This window comes from Palaemon carinicauda, chromosome 15, assembly GCF_036898095.1.
Source record: "Palaemon carinicauda isolate YSFRI2023 chromosome 15, ASM3689809v2, whole genome shotgun sequence".
NCBI classification, from domain to species: Eukaryota; Metazoa; Arthropoda; class Malacostraca; order Decapoda; family Palaemonidae; genus Palaemon; species Palaemon carinicauda.
The window spans coordinates 22547889-22564093 of NC_090739.1; the positions used below are offsets into that span (position 1 = coordinate 22547889).

General features: G+C 39.0%; 1 protein-coding gene across 7 annotated transcripts; it reads left to right on the forward strand.

The window, feature by feature from the left end:
• The first annotated feature begins 850 nt into the window (after window positions 1-850).
• LOC137654513 (probable ATP-dependent RNA helicase DDX17) lies at window positions 851-14728 on the forward strand. Of its 7 annotated transcripts, none has more exons than XM_068388203.1 (12): window positions 869-1019; window positions 2625-2805; window positions 5880-6191; window positions 6305-6491; window positions 6721-6960; window positions 8319-8471; window positions 8589-8761; window positions 8919-9029; window positions 9678-9739; window positions 11114-11173; window positions 13068-13304; window positions 13447-14154. In XM_068388203.1, exons 2-12 carry the CDS (start codon window positions 2732-2734, stop codon window positions 13899-13901), a joined length of 2064 nt encoding a protein of 687 aa, XP_068244304.1. In that variant the 5' UTR covers window positions 869-1019; window positions 2625-2731; the 3' UTR covers window positions 13902-14154. The 7 variants fall into 7 exon arrangements, with proteins under 7 accessions (XP_068244306.1, XP_068244305.1, XP_068244309.1 ...); XM_068388202.1 differs by lacking the exon at window positions 8919-9029 and adding an exon at window positions 9287-9397 and having other exon boundaries at window positions 871-1019; XM_068388209.1 differs by lacking the exons at window positions 869-1019; window positions 8919-9029 and adding exons at window positions 9287-9397; window positions 14308-14728 and having other exon boundaries at window positions 2648-2805; window positions 13447-13584.
• The last annotated feature ends 1477 nt before the right edge of the window (window positions 14729-16205 follow it).

Consider the following 16205-nt stretch of genomic DNA (forward strand, 5'->3'; position numbering starts at 1 on the left):
AAGAGCCATCTCGTATGTTTCTTTTTTTAAATCAGTCCCTACAGAGGACATGGAGCTCTAAAAAGGTGCTTTTAACGTCATTATGTTAGTATATATCGTATGTTATTTATCCAGTGAATAAAATAAAGACGGAACAATTATCTTAATTATTCATTGCAGACTTCATAGTCACATTAAGTTTCCATTTATGTTGTCAACCAATAGGGACGACGAGGGTGCGTGATGCGTAGTGTGTTCGTTCTGGCAACAAATCGAAACCACAATAATAAACTTCACAATATTGACACTCCCATGATTCTCTGCTATCGTTTTGTGATAGTAAAATCCATATCTTAAATTTTAGAAAATCCATCGAGTAGAATATACGTTTCCGTAAAGTTATTATTCAACAAGAAAAGGTCACGCATCTTTTCGGACACACTTCCTGTCAAATTTTTGTAAGAGGTGCATGAGTAGTTGCTAATAAGTCTTGTGGTTATATATATTTATCTATTATGTTGTAAATAATGCTACAATGTATTCAATTAGCATTGCTATTTCTAACTAAACTATCCAGCAAACTATTTTACTAAAAGAAATGTAAGAAGAAATGACGCAAATAGTGCCTCAGTTGTTTAGCGTATTGTTATGGCTGCTTATTCAATTCAATGTTTAATAATATTTAATTTAATATTAGACTTATAAGTGTAAAAGTATGCCCATAATATTTATAACGTAAATCATAATATACATACTAGTTTTTAAAGATATTAACTCTCTAAAAAGATTCAAATAAAAGAATAATTATAAGCAAACTGGCACTTTTTAGGGGAACTGGATATTGGCTGCGCCTGTCTCACTTCACAGAAACTCTTATTCGTAGGACTTCTGCGGGGAAGGACAGCTTATGGCCCCGCTGTCAAAATTTTCTGCTTTTCCTACGTTAAAAGCAGTCGCAACACCATACTAAAGTCTATTTATATTTAGAGTGTATATATATATTTAGAAAACTATAAAATGTCCTACAGAAACAGCAGACGGTAAGTATAACTGATGAATTTTCGTTCTTAAATCTTCCAATATGGCGATGTAAAGGTCCACACTCATCGATTATTATCATAGTTGTTAATCCTTGTTGAGGATATGTAGCATTGCTAAATTATCATACTGATGATGGTGGACTATCATACTACAGTTTATGTAGATTGTAAGTGCATTATATGTATTGTCGTAGTGGATGTTCTTTGATTTAGCTTGGCAACAATTTCATTCTATTTCGGTCGGTCCTCTGCATTGTCTGTCCGCCATTTTGTGAAATGAACTGTTCAACAACGTAGCCTTGATGTTAGTAGTTACTGTTAACCTCTTAGGATATTACCGTTCAATATTTTCGATGGTTTACGATGGTTCCGCTGATTGCATTAATTTGGTGTCGTGACTCACTTTTCCTTTATTACCTACAAAGAATATTTCACATTTCTTTCGTCTTGGTCTTTTTTTTTCCTGGTGGTAGTATTGCTCTGTGATAACGTATATTTTCATTATAAATACATTTCCCTATATTTCCTACTTGAAATACGCCAGGTTTCGATTAACAAACATGATCACCAAAGCGTTACTCGCATTTCTAAACGTCCGGTAACTAGTTTCACAATCCGAAACAAGTGTTAGTGTCGCCCATTACATACGTAGTGGATTTTTTTTTCTTTGTTTAATGGCGGTCTAGTTATCCAGGCGGATTTCTCCGTGATATTGTCTTTGTTAATTGTTTAGACGCCCTGTTACATGACCTACCTGGCTGTAACCTGTATTACTCTATTCTAACAATTTCCTTTGTTGAAGCTATAAACCATATGCTGGTATACCGGATGTTTAAAATTTTAGTAAGACACTCCCATATTCCCGTCTTCCAATTTTCCCGTCTTGTTTTCTACACTTCTCACTCGTGAATATACTTCGAATTAGCAGCGTGGCGTTGAAGGGTCCAAATACTTGGGCTAAACTTTCTATTACTCTATAACTACAACCCTATTGAACAATTAGAATTTTAACAGTAACAGAATAGATCTTTCATATGCAAACTTAAAAAAAGAAAAGAAAAAAGACGAGGAAGAAAAAGAAAAAAGTGTGCCCGAAGGATTTTAACTTCCGATATTAGAGAAAGTGAAAAGTCCCATACGAAATCGCGATTTTTGGTTAGGTAAGGGAGTCTGGATAAGGAAAATGTGGAGTAGGAACGCAAGCATTTATCTTTTGAAAGTAGGTAATGAAATAAAATGACCAATCAGACCTAAGTAGATGCCGATTAATTTTTCATACATATAAAATTAGCTATATAGAGATTAAAATTGCGGGGAAAATGCAATTTCCTAATAATTTGGTAAATGCTCCCTCAATCTACGTACGTTATTAAGTTTGAATTGAACAAAGGAACGTGGATATCAATGAAGGGCAGAGAAAGTTAATAAAAAGGGTGGGGGGGGGTGTCGCAGAGTAAACAATTCAATGGCAAACAAACCTTAAGGGAAAAATGCTCTAGAGAAAAGAATAAAAAATCTCAATTGTTCGGGTTTTAATAGCATGTAGAGGCTTATAAAATAGCCATGTAAAGGATAATGTCATTGTAGATATTTTCCTTTTTACAGACCTATCTAGAAAATATTGAATACATGGTATAGACAAGAGTAGACGAAGTGAGGGGAGCGATTTGTAAGGCAGTCTTTACAACTACTACTACTTCCACTTAATTCAAATGGCAAGTCTACGGTTTTGCCTGTCTGCATTTAACAAGGTCGGACCCCAACGCGCGCTCTGTCGATATAAAATGTAGGTTGCTTAACATTTGGTCTTAAAAGAATTAAATAGTTTAATTTAGTTTGGAAAATTGTGTTGAAAACTATTGGTATGTATTTTTCCCAGTCTAAAATAGTCCAAGCAAGTTAATCTTTTTGCCCAGCTCTTGAACAACTGCTGATTACCGTAAATGTCAAAACTGCCAGAAATGTAGTGTTTGATCTTAGTATTGTCTTGCTTGATATTCAATCGTTTACATTTACAGACTTCGATCTGTTATCGAACCTCTTCATGGTTATCGCCTGTTCTTCCAGGTGCTTCCAGTTTAATGGCAGCTGAGCTATTACTGGGTTTGGAGGATTTTGTTGAAATTTTTGCCTTATAAGGTTTAGATATAGGAAGTGGGGAAGAAACCACTAACTTGGTTGCCTATCACAGGAAATTTTAGGGAAAGGTTTTGTGTACTGGCAGATTAGCCATAAAGTAAAAATAAATGGAACGGGTCATTTAACCTCGCTCACGCTTCGTTGCTTACTAAAAGAAATTATAGGGAAGTGGTTTATTAACCGTGATAGATTAGTCACAGTCCAAAGGTAGAACAGTTCATTTTTCTGTAGATTTTACTGAATGGTGTCTTAAGCAAGGTTTTTTGTCTATTTTTTGTAGTTTCTTTATTTTGATCCATCTTTAAAATAGTATTCAATTGTAACTAGGCTATATAATTAGTTAGTCCTTGTCTTTTCAACTTCAGGGCTGAAGAAACTTCTTTCTGTACCTGTTGGACAGTTCAATATTTTTGTCCCCTGATGTTGAAAGATACAAAATTTAAAAGGTTAGATGGGCCTGACAAGGTTTTCTCTCTCTGCTCTGCTCTTCCCCCTCATCTTTCTTCCCTGCTCTTCCCCCTCATCTTTCTTCCCTGCTCTTCCCCTTCATCTTTCTTCCCTGCTCTTCCCCCTCATCTTTCTTCTCTGCTCTTCCCCCTCATCTTTCTTCCCTGCTCTTCCCCCTCATCTCTTGCTCTTCCTCCTCATCTCTTGCTCTTCCCCCTCATCCTCTCTCTCTCTCTCTCTCCCCCTTGCTCTTCCCCCTCATCTCTCTCTCCCCTTTGCTCTTCCCCCCTCATCTTTCTCCCCCTTGCTCTTCCCCCTCATCTTTCTCCCCCTTGCTCTTCCCCCTCATCTTTCTCCCCCTTGCTCTTCCCCCTCATCTTTCTCCCCCTTGCTCTTCCCCCTCATCTCTTTCTCCCCCTTGCTCTTCCCCCTCATCTCTTTCTCCCCCTTGCTCTTCCCCCTCATCTTTCTCCCCCTTGCTCTTCCCCCTCATCTCTTTCTCCCCCTTGCTCTTCCCCCTCATCTCTTTCTCCCCCTTGCTCTTCCCCCTCATCTTTCTCCCCCTTGCTCTTCCCCCTCATCTCTTTCTCCCCCTTGCTCTTCCCCCTCATCTCTTTCTCCCCCTTGCTCTTCCCCCTCATCTCTTTCTCCCCCTTGCTCTTCCCCCTCATCTTTCTCCCCCTTGCTCTTCCCCCTCATCTTTCTCCCCCTTGCTCTTCCCCCTCATCTCTTTCTCCCCCTTGCTCTTCCCCCTCATCTCTTTCTCCCCCTTGCTCTTCCCCCTCATCTCTTTCTCCCCCTTGCTCTTCCCCCTCATCTTTCTCCCCCTTGCTCTTCCCCCTCATCTTTCTCCCCCTTGCTCTTCCCCCTCATCTCTCTCTCATTCTCTCTTCCTCCCTCATTCTCTCTCTCTCTCTCCTGCTCTTCCTCCCTCATTCTCTCTCTCTCTCTCTCTCCTGCTCTTCCTCCCTCATTCTCTCTCTCTCTCTCCTGCTCTTCCTCCCTCATTCTCTCTCTCTCCTGCTCTTCCTCCCTCATTCTCTCTCTCTCTCTCTCCTGCTCTTCCCCCCTTCATTTTCTCTCTCCTGCTCTTCCCCCCTCATTCTCTCTCTCTCTCTCTCTCTCTCTCTCTCTCTCTCTCTCTCTCTCTCTCTCTCTCTCTCTCTCTCTCTCTCTCTCTCTCCTCCCCCCCCCTGCTCTTCCCCCTTCATCTCTCTCTCTTCCCCCAGCTCTTCCCCCTTCATCTCTCTCCCTCCTGCTCTTCCCCCTTCATCTCTCTCCCCTCTTCTTTGCATCTCTCCCGTCTTCTCGGCGTTTCCCTCGCTCAAATTTCAGTACCTGGCTTCGAAATGTAGGAATTTACTAGCTCCCTGATAAACATGTTGCAGGTCCACCATTAGTAACAGTATGTTGAAAACAGCTTGCAACTTGACTTCCTTTTGGTTGTGCACTTAAGATGAATACTGTAAAGTAAATAAAATTAATGGTTAAATAAAGGTACAGTAACACTTCCCTAATTTACATTTTGTCTTCAATTTACTAAAATTCCCTTCCCTCCCATTTGCAGTAAGAAGGAAAAGATTCATTTTCTAAGAGTTGTATATTTTATTTTTGTTTTTGTTCGAGGATTGTAATTTGTTACTAAATTATTTTGTTGGTTGTGGCAAATCCTTGTGCATAAGTAAAAATGGAATCAACGTCGTATCTACTGGTTAGCCAGTTGGGTATTACTTTTAAAATGTGAAGCCTCTTGTATTGATGAATGGACTTTGGCATTAGTATAGAAAATAAATGTAATAGTTTGTCATTTTGTTTTCCAAAAAATACTCATTATTATACTCATTAATTTTTACACTGGTTACCATGCCAAAGTTTGTCATACAATCAGGTCTTCAGTGTACTATTCTTAGAAATATATCACTTATTTATTATATTGTAATACTTACTGTATGTTCTTCCCTTATTCCATAGTTTGATAAATAAAGGGGAGCTAGTGGAGTTCAAAGTTCTTAAGTGGTTTAAAATTGTAGATGCACTGTCAGGGAGTAAGGATTCATTCATTTCTGATCAGCAATATTACTTTTGGAATCATGGAAAAATTTGGTTTTTGGGACCATATTTTGTAATGATTTTAGGTCTTGAAGTAGCGGGTAATGGAGTAAGGTGCACACCTACCAGTAAGGTAATCCAAATGGTTCTTAAGTATTGTTACCTCGTAACAAGCTTTTTTTCAGGTTAGCCTTAAATTGGTTAATCCCAAGGTACATTTTTTAGGTCTCGCTCCTGTTCTCCTTCCCGCGACCGTGACCGTGATCGTGATCGTGATCGGGATCGTCGTCGTGACAGGGATGATGGGTGGAGTGGCGCGAGAGGTGGTGGTGGCGGAGGCGGAGGTGGCGGATATGGGGGAGGCGGAGGCGGTGGTGGTTACGGAGGTGGTCGACCGTCCTTGAAGGGAAGGCAGCCCGGAGAGCGTTTACGGAAGCCTAAGTGGGACCTTACCAGACTAGCCCCATTCGAGAAAAACTTCTACCAGCCAACACCACAAGTCTTAAGCAGATCGCAGTACGAAGTAGAACAGTATAGGTAAGAAATGGTGTGGTTTTAATTGTATTTGCAGGTCCTTTGATTTAATTGTCTATAATTTAGCACTTAAGTATGTGCTTGATTGAATACTAAATGTTTCTATTGAATTTCAGAAATGAGAAAGAAATCACATTAAGAGGAAAGAATATCCCAAATCCAATTCAGTACTTCACAGACTACAATTTCCCCGATTACGTTATGGCCGAAATTCGTAGACAAGGGTATGAAGTCCCAACTCCAATTCAGGCACAAGGGTGGCCCATTTCTCTTCAGGGAAGAGATTTTGTGGGAATTGCACAGGTAAGGATTTTTATAAGCTAAAGACAATTGTAGAAGTTATAGGTTGGAATTAGACTACATTTCAGGGCTGGCCTTTTTTTGGAATTTGCTTTTACAGTGTGTTGCAAGAAGAGAAAAAAATTCAGTATTTAGAAATGCTTTACATTACACGTGTCTCTAATTTTTTTTATTGCAAACTACAGTATGATAATAGGCTGTTAATGTTGAAACCATTAATTTTTTTTTTCAGACTGGCTCAGGGAAAACTTTAGGTTACATCCTACCAGCAATTGTACATATAAATCACCAACCGTATTTGGAACGAGGGGATGGTCCAATCGCACTTGTTCTAGCGCCGACCAGAGAACTTGCCCAACAAATTTTAACAGTTGCACAAGATTTTGGAACGTCGTCCAAAATCCGTTCTACGTGTGTATTCGGAGGTGCACCAAAGGGACCACAAATCCGCGACTTGGAGAGAGGAGTAGAGGTAAGACTGAATGGAATTTGCAATTGGTCAGCTGTAGGGAGGATAAATTTTTGATAGCCTTAGTTTTAAAAAAAAATGTATGATTTTTTTTTTTCTTTTCCAATGTGTCAAGGATGGCTGTGGAAGGGAGAAATGATGCAAGCCTATTGGTTTCTAGTTATTTGTGTAATGAGGGTTCTATGAATTGACTACATTACACTAATGTAGATATAATTGAGTTATTTTAATGGGAGGCATTTGTATTGATGGGCCAGGCTTCCTGAATGCATAGAAAATGGGAATTTCCTTCCCTGTTTCTAGTCTGTAGCCCTACTGCGAAACCCCTACGTAATAATTTTTGACTATTGGTCTGAATTAACATTTAATCGTGCTAATTTTTCTTATCTGGCAACAATTTTAACATTTCGCTGATCTGTTCAGGCATGTTATACTCCATATGGATGTGCTACGCGCACCAGTCGCAAGGGCTAGTATTTTGGTCTTGATAATTCTGCAACAGGTTTTGTTCAAACTTTTAACTCTGCCATGGGTCGCTTCACTCAAGTTAACTATTTCACTGCTCATCTGTTTGAAGTTACTCATCAATATGATATATATTAACATGAACAACTAAGTCACTGAAATTGTCATGTTTTCGTTTTATAGTTTTTTCAAGGACAGTTTTCTATAAAATGAAATATGTTTTAAAGTCCGTTGTGTCTCTGGAGGCTAAGAACTGACATCTGCACCATGCTTGTTTGAAATTTGAAATTCTTGAATTCTGATGGAATAGAAAAAAAAGTCCCTCTAATTTCCTCCGTCTGATGAGGATTTTTCAAAATGTCGCCCCCTTTGAGTAATCCAGTGGTCTACCGCAAAGCACTGCGGAATTGATAAAAATGTCATCTACATTGAAGTCTATGAACTATGGGAGCAGGAAAGAACTAGTTTGACATAAATGTTCAAGCAGTCGTAAAATTTAAGGCAATTCTGATGATTGTGAAAGACATTCTCAAGTACTTTCTTACTAGAGTTATTTAAACAATTGTGAACGGTTTTATTCTATACCAGGTTATGTTAGGGCTGGGTCATCATCATACATAACCCCTTTCAATGAAACTCCCAAATGACATACGTTAAATTTCAACTACATGAAATTACACCCTGTCATACCTTGGGGTTTCACTATCTGGGATTCTCCCCGACCCGTGAGATATTGAAAAGAGCTGCTGAATTTCTTAATTAATTTTGTATTTTAAGTATGGTATTTCATGGTTATACATCATTTTGCAATATAGTGCGCCAGATGAAAAATATTTTGGTATAATAGGCCATTTTATAATGTACATTATTAATGCATTTTTTATTTTAACCCCCAGATCTGTATAGCCACACCAGGAAGACTTATAGATTTCTTAGAGGCCAGTAAAACGAATCTAAGAAGATGCACTTACTTAGTTTTAGACGAGGCTGACCGTATGCTTGACATGGGTTTCGAGCCTCAAATAAGAAAAATTGTAGATCAGATCAGAGTAAGTGTTTTGAGGATGATACAGTATTGTATAAACTATTTGTTATAGTGACGATAGTATGTTGTAATTAAATGTTTTATGGACGGTATGTGAAAACAATAATGTAATTTTTTTTAGCCGGACAGACAAACGTTGATGTGGTCTGCTACTTGGCCCAAGGAAGTTCGGAACCTAGCTGAAGATTTTCTCAAAGATTCTATTCAGCTTAATGTTGGCTCTCTCTCATTAAGTGCAAATCACAACATTCTACAGATCGTTGATGTTTGTCAAGAAATTGAAAAAGATACAAAGTAAGTATGTCTTGCATTTAATTTCATTAAGCTGGAAGCGCAAATTTGAATTATCTAGGTTAATCTTTCAAAATTTTTCTGTTAGATGGAAACCTTATTTTATTCTACAGAAAAAGTGCTAAATGTTATAGATTCAATGATGTACCTTGTCCCTTAGACTCCGGCAGCTCCTTGAGGAAATCATGGCAGAAAAGGAAAGCAAGATCATCGTGTTTGCTGAAACTAAAAGAAAGGTGGACGATTTGACCAGGCGAATGAGACGTGAAGGGTAAAGAAAATGCACTTGTCTGATAGATCCTAAGGATCCGGGTGACATTCTTCTACCTGAAGCTACCTCAGGCCTTTGGGACACATAGTAGACTTTGTCAATTTGGTTGCTGGCTGACCTTACCAACAAAATTTAACAATCTTACTTTTTTTCTAGAATTAAAGATGGAAGAGGGAGAGGCAATCCAAAATGCACAAAGTCTGCAATGCCTGCTTGTTACATTCTCCTTTACATTCCCCTTTCCCTATTTCCTGTAGGCTGCGCCAGTTGCTCAATGAGATGGCGCAGGAGAAGGCTTACAAGACTATAATCTTTATCGAGACGAAGAGGAAGGTGGAGGAGGTTACTCGTGGGTTGAGGAGTACTGGGTAAGATAAAGAAATGGGCATAGCATGTCTTCAACATGCACCATGCCCTTGGCCAGTTTATTCACCTGACCCGGAGAGTAAATGTTTGTATGGAGTTTCAAATGTTTAGTCACCCCACATCAGTTTTAAGAGGTTTTTTGAATAACTGTAGCAAGTTTTGTCCCTTCGGTCTGCAAAATGTAGCATATAGTATTTAGCAAGTGTATAATAGTGATGATATAATGGGGAAACTCTGCTATAGTTTAGTGTGACAGAAATTTATTTTCTCTTATTTATACAGGTGGCCTGCCATGTGTATCCATGGTGACAAATCACAACAAGAGAGAGATTGGGTGTTGAGTGGTAAGTATTATAATTTTTACATAGCTTCTTTAATCATTATAGTTTGATTGCCATTTGTGGTTAATTCCAATTTAGTTTACTTTGGCATTAAAATGAAAAACTTTATATTGCCTGAAAAATTTTTCATGTGCATTCCCCCTCGTACCTTTATTGCATACAAAAAAATTTCTTTGTTTCCTAGTAGTTATAGGTTTACTGCTGTATCTGCCCTTGACTACTTGGCATATCCATTTTGAATGTGATAGCAAGTATAGGTTTGCAAAGTTTGTTTTATATCTGGTTGAATAAGATTGTAATGAAAAGAGCAATATAGAGATTTTTGAGTCAAATTACCCACAGAAATGACTCATCATATACTGTATTATACATTAGCCAAAATTTTAGGTTATGTTGGTTTCTGTGTAGAGGACTTCAGTTTTGTATAATAATCTTCTGAAACCCGTCAGTTACTATATGTAGTTTATACCCTATTCTGAGTTTTTCTTTTATTACACGTGAGTGAGACTGTATTTCAAAGGACAGTGATTTTAATCAGATGTAGAAAACACAGGTGTCAGGACTTGTGAAAAGTAAAGGGCGATGTGTGCCATTCAAAACAGTTAACAAGTACTTGAAGTTATACAGACACCAGTAATTGTTTTTTTGAAAGTTAGGTAAAAAAAAAAAAACATCTTTTAAATGAGAAATGTGATGAGTCTTCGATACAGTGAACTAATATTCTTTAACTTAGATGCTATCCTGATGCAATGTGGCATCCACCTTCTACAACTAACAATGAGCAGACATAGTTTATAGATTATTTTAGTTTCTAATAGAACAGCCACATTCAAAGTTGGATAAAAATTCAAAAAGTTGACAAAGTTGAACAAGAGGGTTGTGACATTTAAGCGAACCTCTACCTGGCAGGGGGTAGGACTGAATTTAATAGAATAGGAACTCCTTTGTGTGTTGTATTAGACCCACCTTTGTTGAAGAGGTTAAGTTCAATTATTGATGTCTTGCCACATTTTACCCCTTTTATACACTTAATTTTTCATTATGGCTCATGTGCAGACTACCCATTTGCAAACAAACTACTTCCTTTAAGTCTTTGGAATATTTTCATAATGTTTGGTACCCAGGAATTCAGGGAATTTGTAATTAGCATGAGGGTTCTTAGATTTAATTAACAGGTTAGAAAGTAGTAATTATGAGTGTTCCTAGAGTCGAGAAATTGGTCATAAGTAGAAAGCCTGACACCTAGGTAGGAAGTAACAAAAAACAAAACTTATATGAAATGTAGTTTATAGTTACATACTTTGTCCCGAAATGTACATTCCTGTCAATACTTAGTTGCCCAAGAGTTTTGATGCTCAATTCTTATCTTTATTTCAGAGTTTCGATCTGGGAGAGCGCCCATCCTAGTTGCCACAGATGTCGCTGCGCGTGGTCTAGGTAAGTTGTGTGTTTTTAAGTGGGAATGGTGGGCCTCATACTGAGAAAGATTGGGGATGGGCATGAAATATATACTGTACATGAATAGTGGTCCGATCTAATTAATAGATAAGGGTGGGATGTCTTTGATATTGAGGGAGGGTAACAAGGTAAAAAGTCCAGACTGTACATTTGGTGGTTTCATATAGTGGGAAAAGCCTGTATATTGATGTCAATGACGAACAGGTGAGCAACAGTCTTGAATAGGATAGCCGTTTGCACCTGTGTTGTTATTTGTTAGAAAGGCTCCACACCTGTGGTTGTGAAGTAAACTTCTGGAGGCTCCGGAGTACTTTTCTGTCTGGTGATGATGCAGGTGTAAACGTGCATCATTGTCCAGACTTGTTCAGTGACACCTCGTTTTCAACATCATAATACTTGGCCTTAATTTTATACTAAATACCACTGGAATTAGACATATTTACATGATTTTTTTTATAGTAAATTGGCCATATTCAGGTATTCTCTAAGGCAGAACGGTTTTCTTTACGCATTTTGTTTAGCATTTTCTAATGTAATGTAATAAGAACTTTATAGTATTTTGTGGTAAACAAATTTTAAAGTACTAAGAACTATAGTATATAATGGTTAACTTTCATTTCAAGCTGTGTAGGAGGATGTGATCTGTCTTGGTAGATGTATCAAAATGTGGGTGATTTAGTACATTTAACATTAGGTGTATTTGTAAGTTAACTGTAATAAAGGCTGTATCAAACTTGCTTATTGAAGTGCATTACAATATTTTTTATATTCCTATTACTAAAAGCCTCTTTTAGATGTTTATTACCTCCAGAGGTTAATGAAGCAGTTCCCTCGCATGGAGCCACTTTTAATTCAGTCTGGTCTTCTTTTTTTTGCAGAGGCACTCAAAACGAGATAATGCACGGAGGATGTTTCGTTGCATTAGGCTCTGGTGCCTCTGAGAGTCATCGTGCATCACTGAGCACGATATGCGCGTAGGTGCCAAGTGTCCATTGGTGCCTGACAGCTGGTCATGTAGTCGTGGCTGTCTCTGGTGGCAGAGGTCAATGAAGACCAGTGAAGCGGCCGCCTGCAGCCTGTGTTGGTCGCTCGACCCACTCCGGTCTGCAGCAGTCCGCCCTGGTCTCGCCTGGCCTACCCACCCTGGACCTATCAAATTCATTCGCTACTGTAAACATCGTGACAAGCCACAAGCCCCCGACCTGTGGTAGCAAGGTTTATGAAGGCCATACGTAGTGCTGGCCCATAGACAGGGCCTTCAGCCCTGATAGTGGATGATCCAATTTGGGTCCACCCCGGCCCCCACTTGCCGCTGCCTCTCCCGCACTGCCACATGTGGAACGTAGGTATCTTCGCGGGAAGCAGTGGTTGCTGGGGGCATGTTGGGTGCATGCTCGCGGTAATTTTTTAGGTTCTAGTAATGTTTCATCTCGTTAAAAGTTTAGTCATTTGATTTTAAAAGTTAATTTCTGCATTTGTTAACTTTGAGTGTGCACCCATAAGGGCTCGAGCGTGTCCAGCCACAGGTGGATGTGGAAGAGGCTTGTTTAACGATGGAAGTGTGCGAGCCGCGGTCCTTAACTGTGCTAGATATGAGTAGGATGTGGGTCATTTCATTTGAACTATTTTCATCTTAGTTTTGCATGCCCCCTTTTTTGCTAACTTTGCTATGTATGCTCAAATATTTGTAAATATATATTTTCTTAACCAATTTTTGTGAAGTGACCCAAGAAACTGCCAAGTTTTTGAATAGCTTAAAATTAATTTTGAAAAAAATGAAATAAATTTTTGTCGTAACTAGAAGGCTTCAAACTTGGTAGTTTTTCAGATGATGATGCATGTTCATATGTATAATATTGCTCTTATTGTGTAGATGTGGATGATGTGAAGTTCGTCATCAACTACGACTACCCATCCTGTTCAGAGGATTATGTTCACCGAATTGGTCGAACGGGGAGGTCTGACAAGACCGGAACTGCGTATACTTTCTTCACAGCAGACAACTGCAAACAAGCTAAAGATCTGATTGATGTGTTAAAAGAAGCAAACCAGGTTGTTAACCCACGCCTGTTTGAAATCATGGAAATGTCTCGCCATGGGGGTGGAAAAGGTAAAGTTTGGTATACACTAGTAGTGTGGTGCAAGAGGTAACAATTTTTAATTTTTTGAAAAATTTGATGTCTGAATATTTTTATAGTTTGATATATTCCCTCGATTCAACTGCACATTTAATGGGTTCTCGATGTTATCAGGTCGTACTCGCTGGAGGGGCCGTGATGATGACAGAAGGGGAGGATATGGCCGCGATCGTGATCGTGAACGCGACCGTGACCGTGACCGCGGTCGTATGGGTGGTGGAAGGAATGGCTACACCAATGGAAATGGTTATGGTACGTCTCACCAGAGGGCTGGAGGATTTAACCAGTATGGAAGCGGAGGCAAAAGCAATTATATGCCTAATGGTTTGGGTGAGAGCCGAGGCCGATATGGCGGTCCTCCTCCTCTAATGGGTACTGGTCCTGCCAAAGGAAGTATGAGCCAATCAGGTGCCTCAGGCCAGACGAATGGCCCCCAGCGTCCAGCCGTCCAGAATCAGGGAAACAACATGGCATTGATGAACCAAGCCGCCCCCATGGGTGGTACAGTCAATGGTGGCCTCGGCATGATGGGGGCCATGCCTGGTGCACTTTCCTGGCCGCGGCAGTAACCCCGCGGCTTCCCTAGTCAAGCTCCTGCCTCCTGCTCTCCAGCTGGGGCCTTGCCAAGTGGCCGCCTCAACTGTTGCTTCGGCGACTTCATCACCGTAACAAGTGTCAACTGATCCTCTCGGTCTTTGTAACTTAAACTGATGATGGGGCCTCACTTGGCAAGGTTTCTCGTCATAGGTGTATTTAATATAGTTTTTTTTTCTTTTATCTTTTGTATTTTGAACAGAATTGGAGTTTCCCATTCCAACATGCTGATGTAGTCTGTAAATGTGATTTTTTTTTTTCAATTTTTTTTTTAATTTTTTTTTAAGAGCATGGCATGTTTGGCAAGTGAGGTGTTCTATTCAGTAGTTACCAATCCAGTAGTTAGAGTTTACCATTGACGCTGTTGGTATCTTATTACAGCTTACTGAAGGATGGGCCTGAGGTGAACGCAAACTTCTGCACCATCTTCCTTTCTAGGAGTTAGAGAAGTTGCGCACGAATACCACTGGTAGTCAAGGGTAGGGAAAGTTCAAGTCAAGTCACCCCATCATAACAATCCATCTTCGCCATTCCTCCTTATCAACAAGACTGCTGTCCGCTTAGCCAACGACGTCACTGTTAGTAAACCTCACTGTCCAAAAGCCAGTCGAGTTCGAATATCAGCATGTCGTTGAGTAAAAGATCTTTAGTTTTCCTTTTTAACCAAAAATTCCATTGTAAGTTAGGAAATTTTTTCCTATTCTTTAATGTTTAGAGGATATTATTTTTTTGATTCTAAAGAAACTATATGTATGGACCAAGAAAATACTTTGTAAACCCTGATTAAACAAAGTTTGAAATATTTTTTGTGTTATTTCTAAGAACCTTTCTTAATTTCTCATGAGCCTTAGATCTGTCATTGGACCTGCCTAGTTCACTAACACAATAGATGTACAGTATTCAAAAATGCAGCTGTTAATTGATTGTTCCTAAAGGAGAATTATCTGGATTTTCCACTTGGTTGACCATATTTACTGGATGTATTAAGGTAAAGTTAAACAGTCCTGTTCTGTATAGCTAGTAGTCATTTGAATGTGGACCTCTTAAGTTAAATAACATTGCTCAAAGTTTGTTGTAGAAACCTATCAATGCTATCTAATCCAATCTCTAAATCACTTTCTTGACCTTTGTGAAAATGGATGTGTCATTGGCTAGTGTTCCTCTTGTTCCGCTTGTTTTGATTTCTTAGACTGGTGTTGGAAAATTTTAACTGAGGTTATTACTGAAAACTACAAAAAGCATTGGGATAAAGTTTTATCTTCTATCACAAAATACCCAATGACTTGAAAGACTCGAGGTCTGCCAATTCAACATTTTGTAACTTGAAAAAGTATAAATAATTTCCTTTACCTGATTTTTAAAATTAATTTTGCTTATTAGTTATTGTACTAGTAGGAAACTTAGGAAATTAATTTTTGTAGTAAAGATTTATTATAGAATACTCCTAAGTATTTGAATGTTTTTATTAATGCAGTGTGAAGAACGTGACTGATGTTAATAGTGATTGTTTATTCATGATACAGGTGTATGCATAGACTTCCACGGACGGAAAGGTACCGTCCTGCGGGGCAGGTGACTGTCCGACCACAGACATGGAGATTGGCTTGGCATTTGTCTCCTAATGTTAATATTCCGATTAATATAAAAGCCCAAGTTTAACATGCAACTGAATAATTCAATACATGAGATGAAAGAGCAGATGATTTTACATATGACAAAATAAAGAACTATTATGTTATGTTAACAGGAAAATACAGTACACTGTAAACTAGAGTAAAAGACTAAAATTGATAATGAAGTGTAAGACTGTCCTTACAACTACTCCACCCCTTAACAATTATTAAGACCTGAAAAAGTGGATTATTGCTACAGAAAAATTGAATAAATATTGAACATTTGAAATATACATTGCAGGCGTCCTAGTCGTCGGGACACTAGCATTGGTGGGCCGCTATCGGCAACCTGAGTTTTTATTTTGCGATTGCAGGATGCCACTCAGGTTCGACTGCTGTTTGCAGTCTTTTTGGACTGCGTTTGGCCTTTAACTGTGGCCTCGTTTGGTTTGGGGAGGTAGTCTTGGGCACCGCCCTTGGTTTTCATGAAGGTCGTCGGTGTGAGCAGGTTTCGTTCTATCCATGTTTACCAGGTTTCTGCTCCATTCGACCATGATTTTGAAGACCTTTGTTTTCTCCAGCACACAATAGGGCCCCTTGTAAGGTCATGTGAGTGGAGGGCAGTATTTCCATGCCTCCTCTCGAAGCTGGGAGATACTGGAGTCA

Excerpts from the sequence above, each read along its gene's own strand:
- LOC137654513 (XM_068388203.1), top strand. The coding sequence starts at position 2,732 with ATGGCAAGTCTACGGTTTTGCCTGTCTGCATTTAACAAGGTCGGACCC. Across the intron at positions 11,174-13,067 it reads TGTCGCTGCGCGTGGTCTAG|ATGTGGATGATGTGAAGTTC; the intron begins GTAAGTTGTGTG and ends CTTATTGTGTAG. Across the intron at positions 13,305-13,446 it reads TCGCCATGGGGGTGGAAAAG|GTCGTACTCGCTGGAGGGGC; the intron begins GTAAAGTTTGGT and ends CGATGTTATCAG.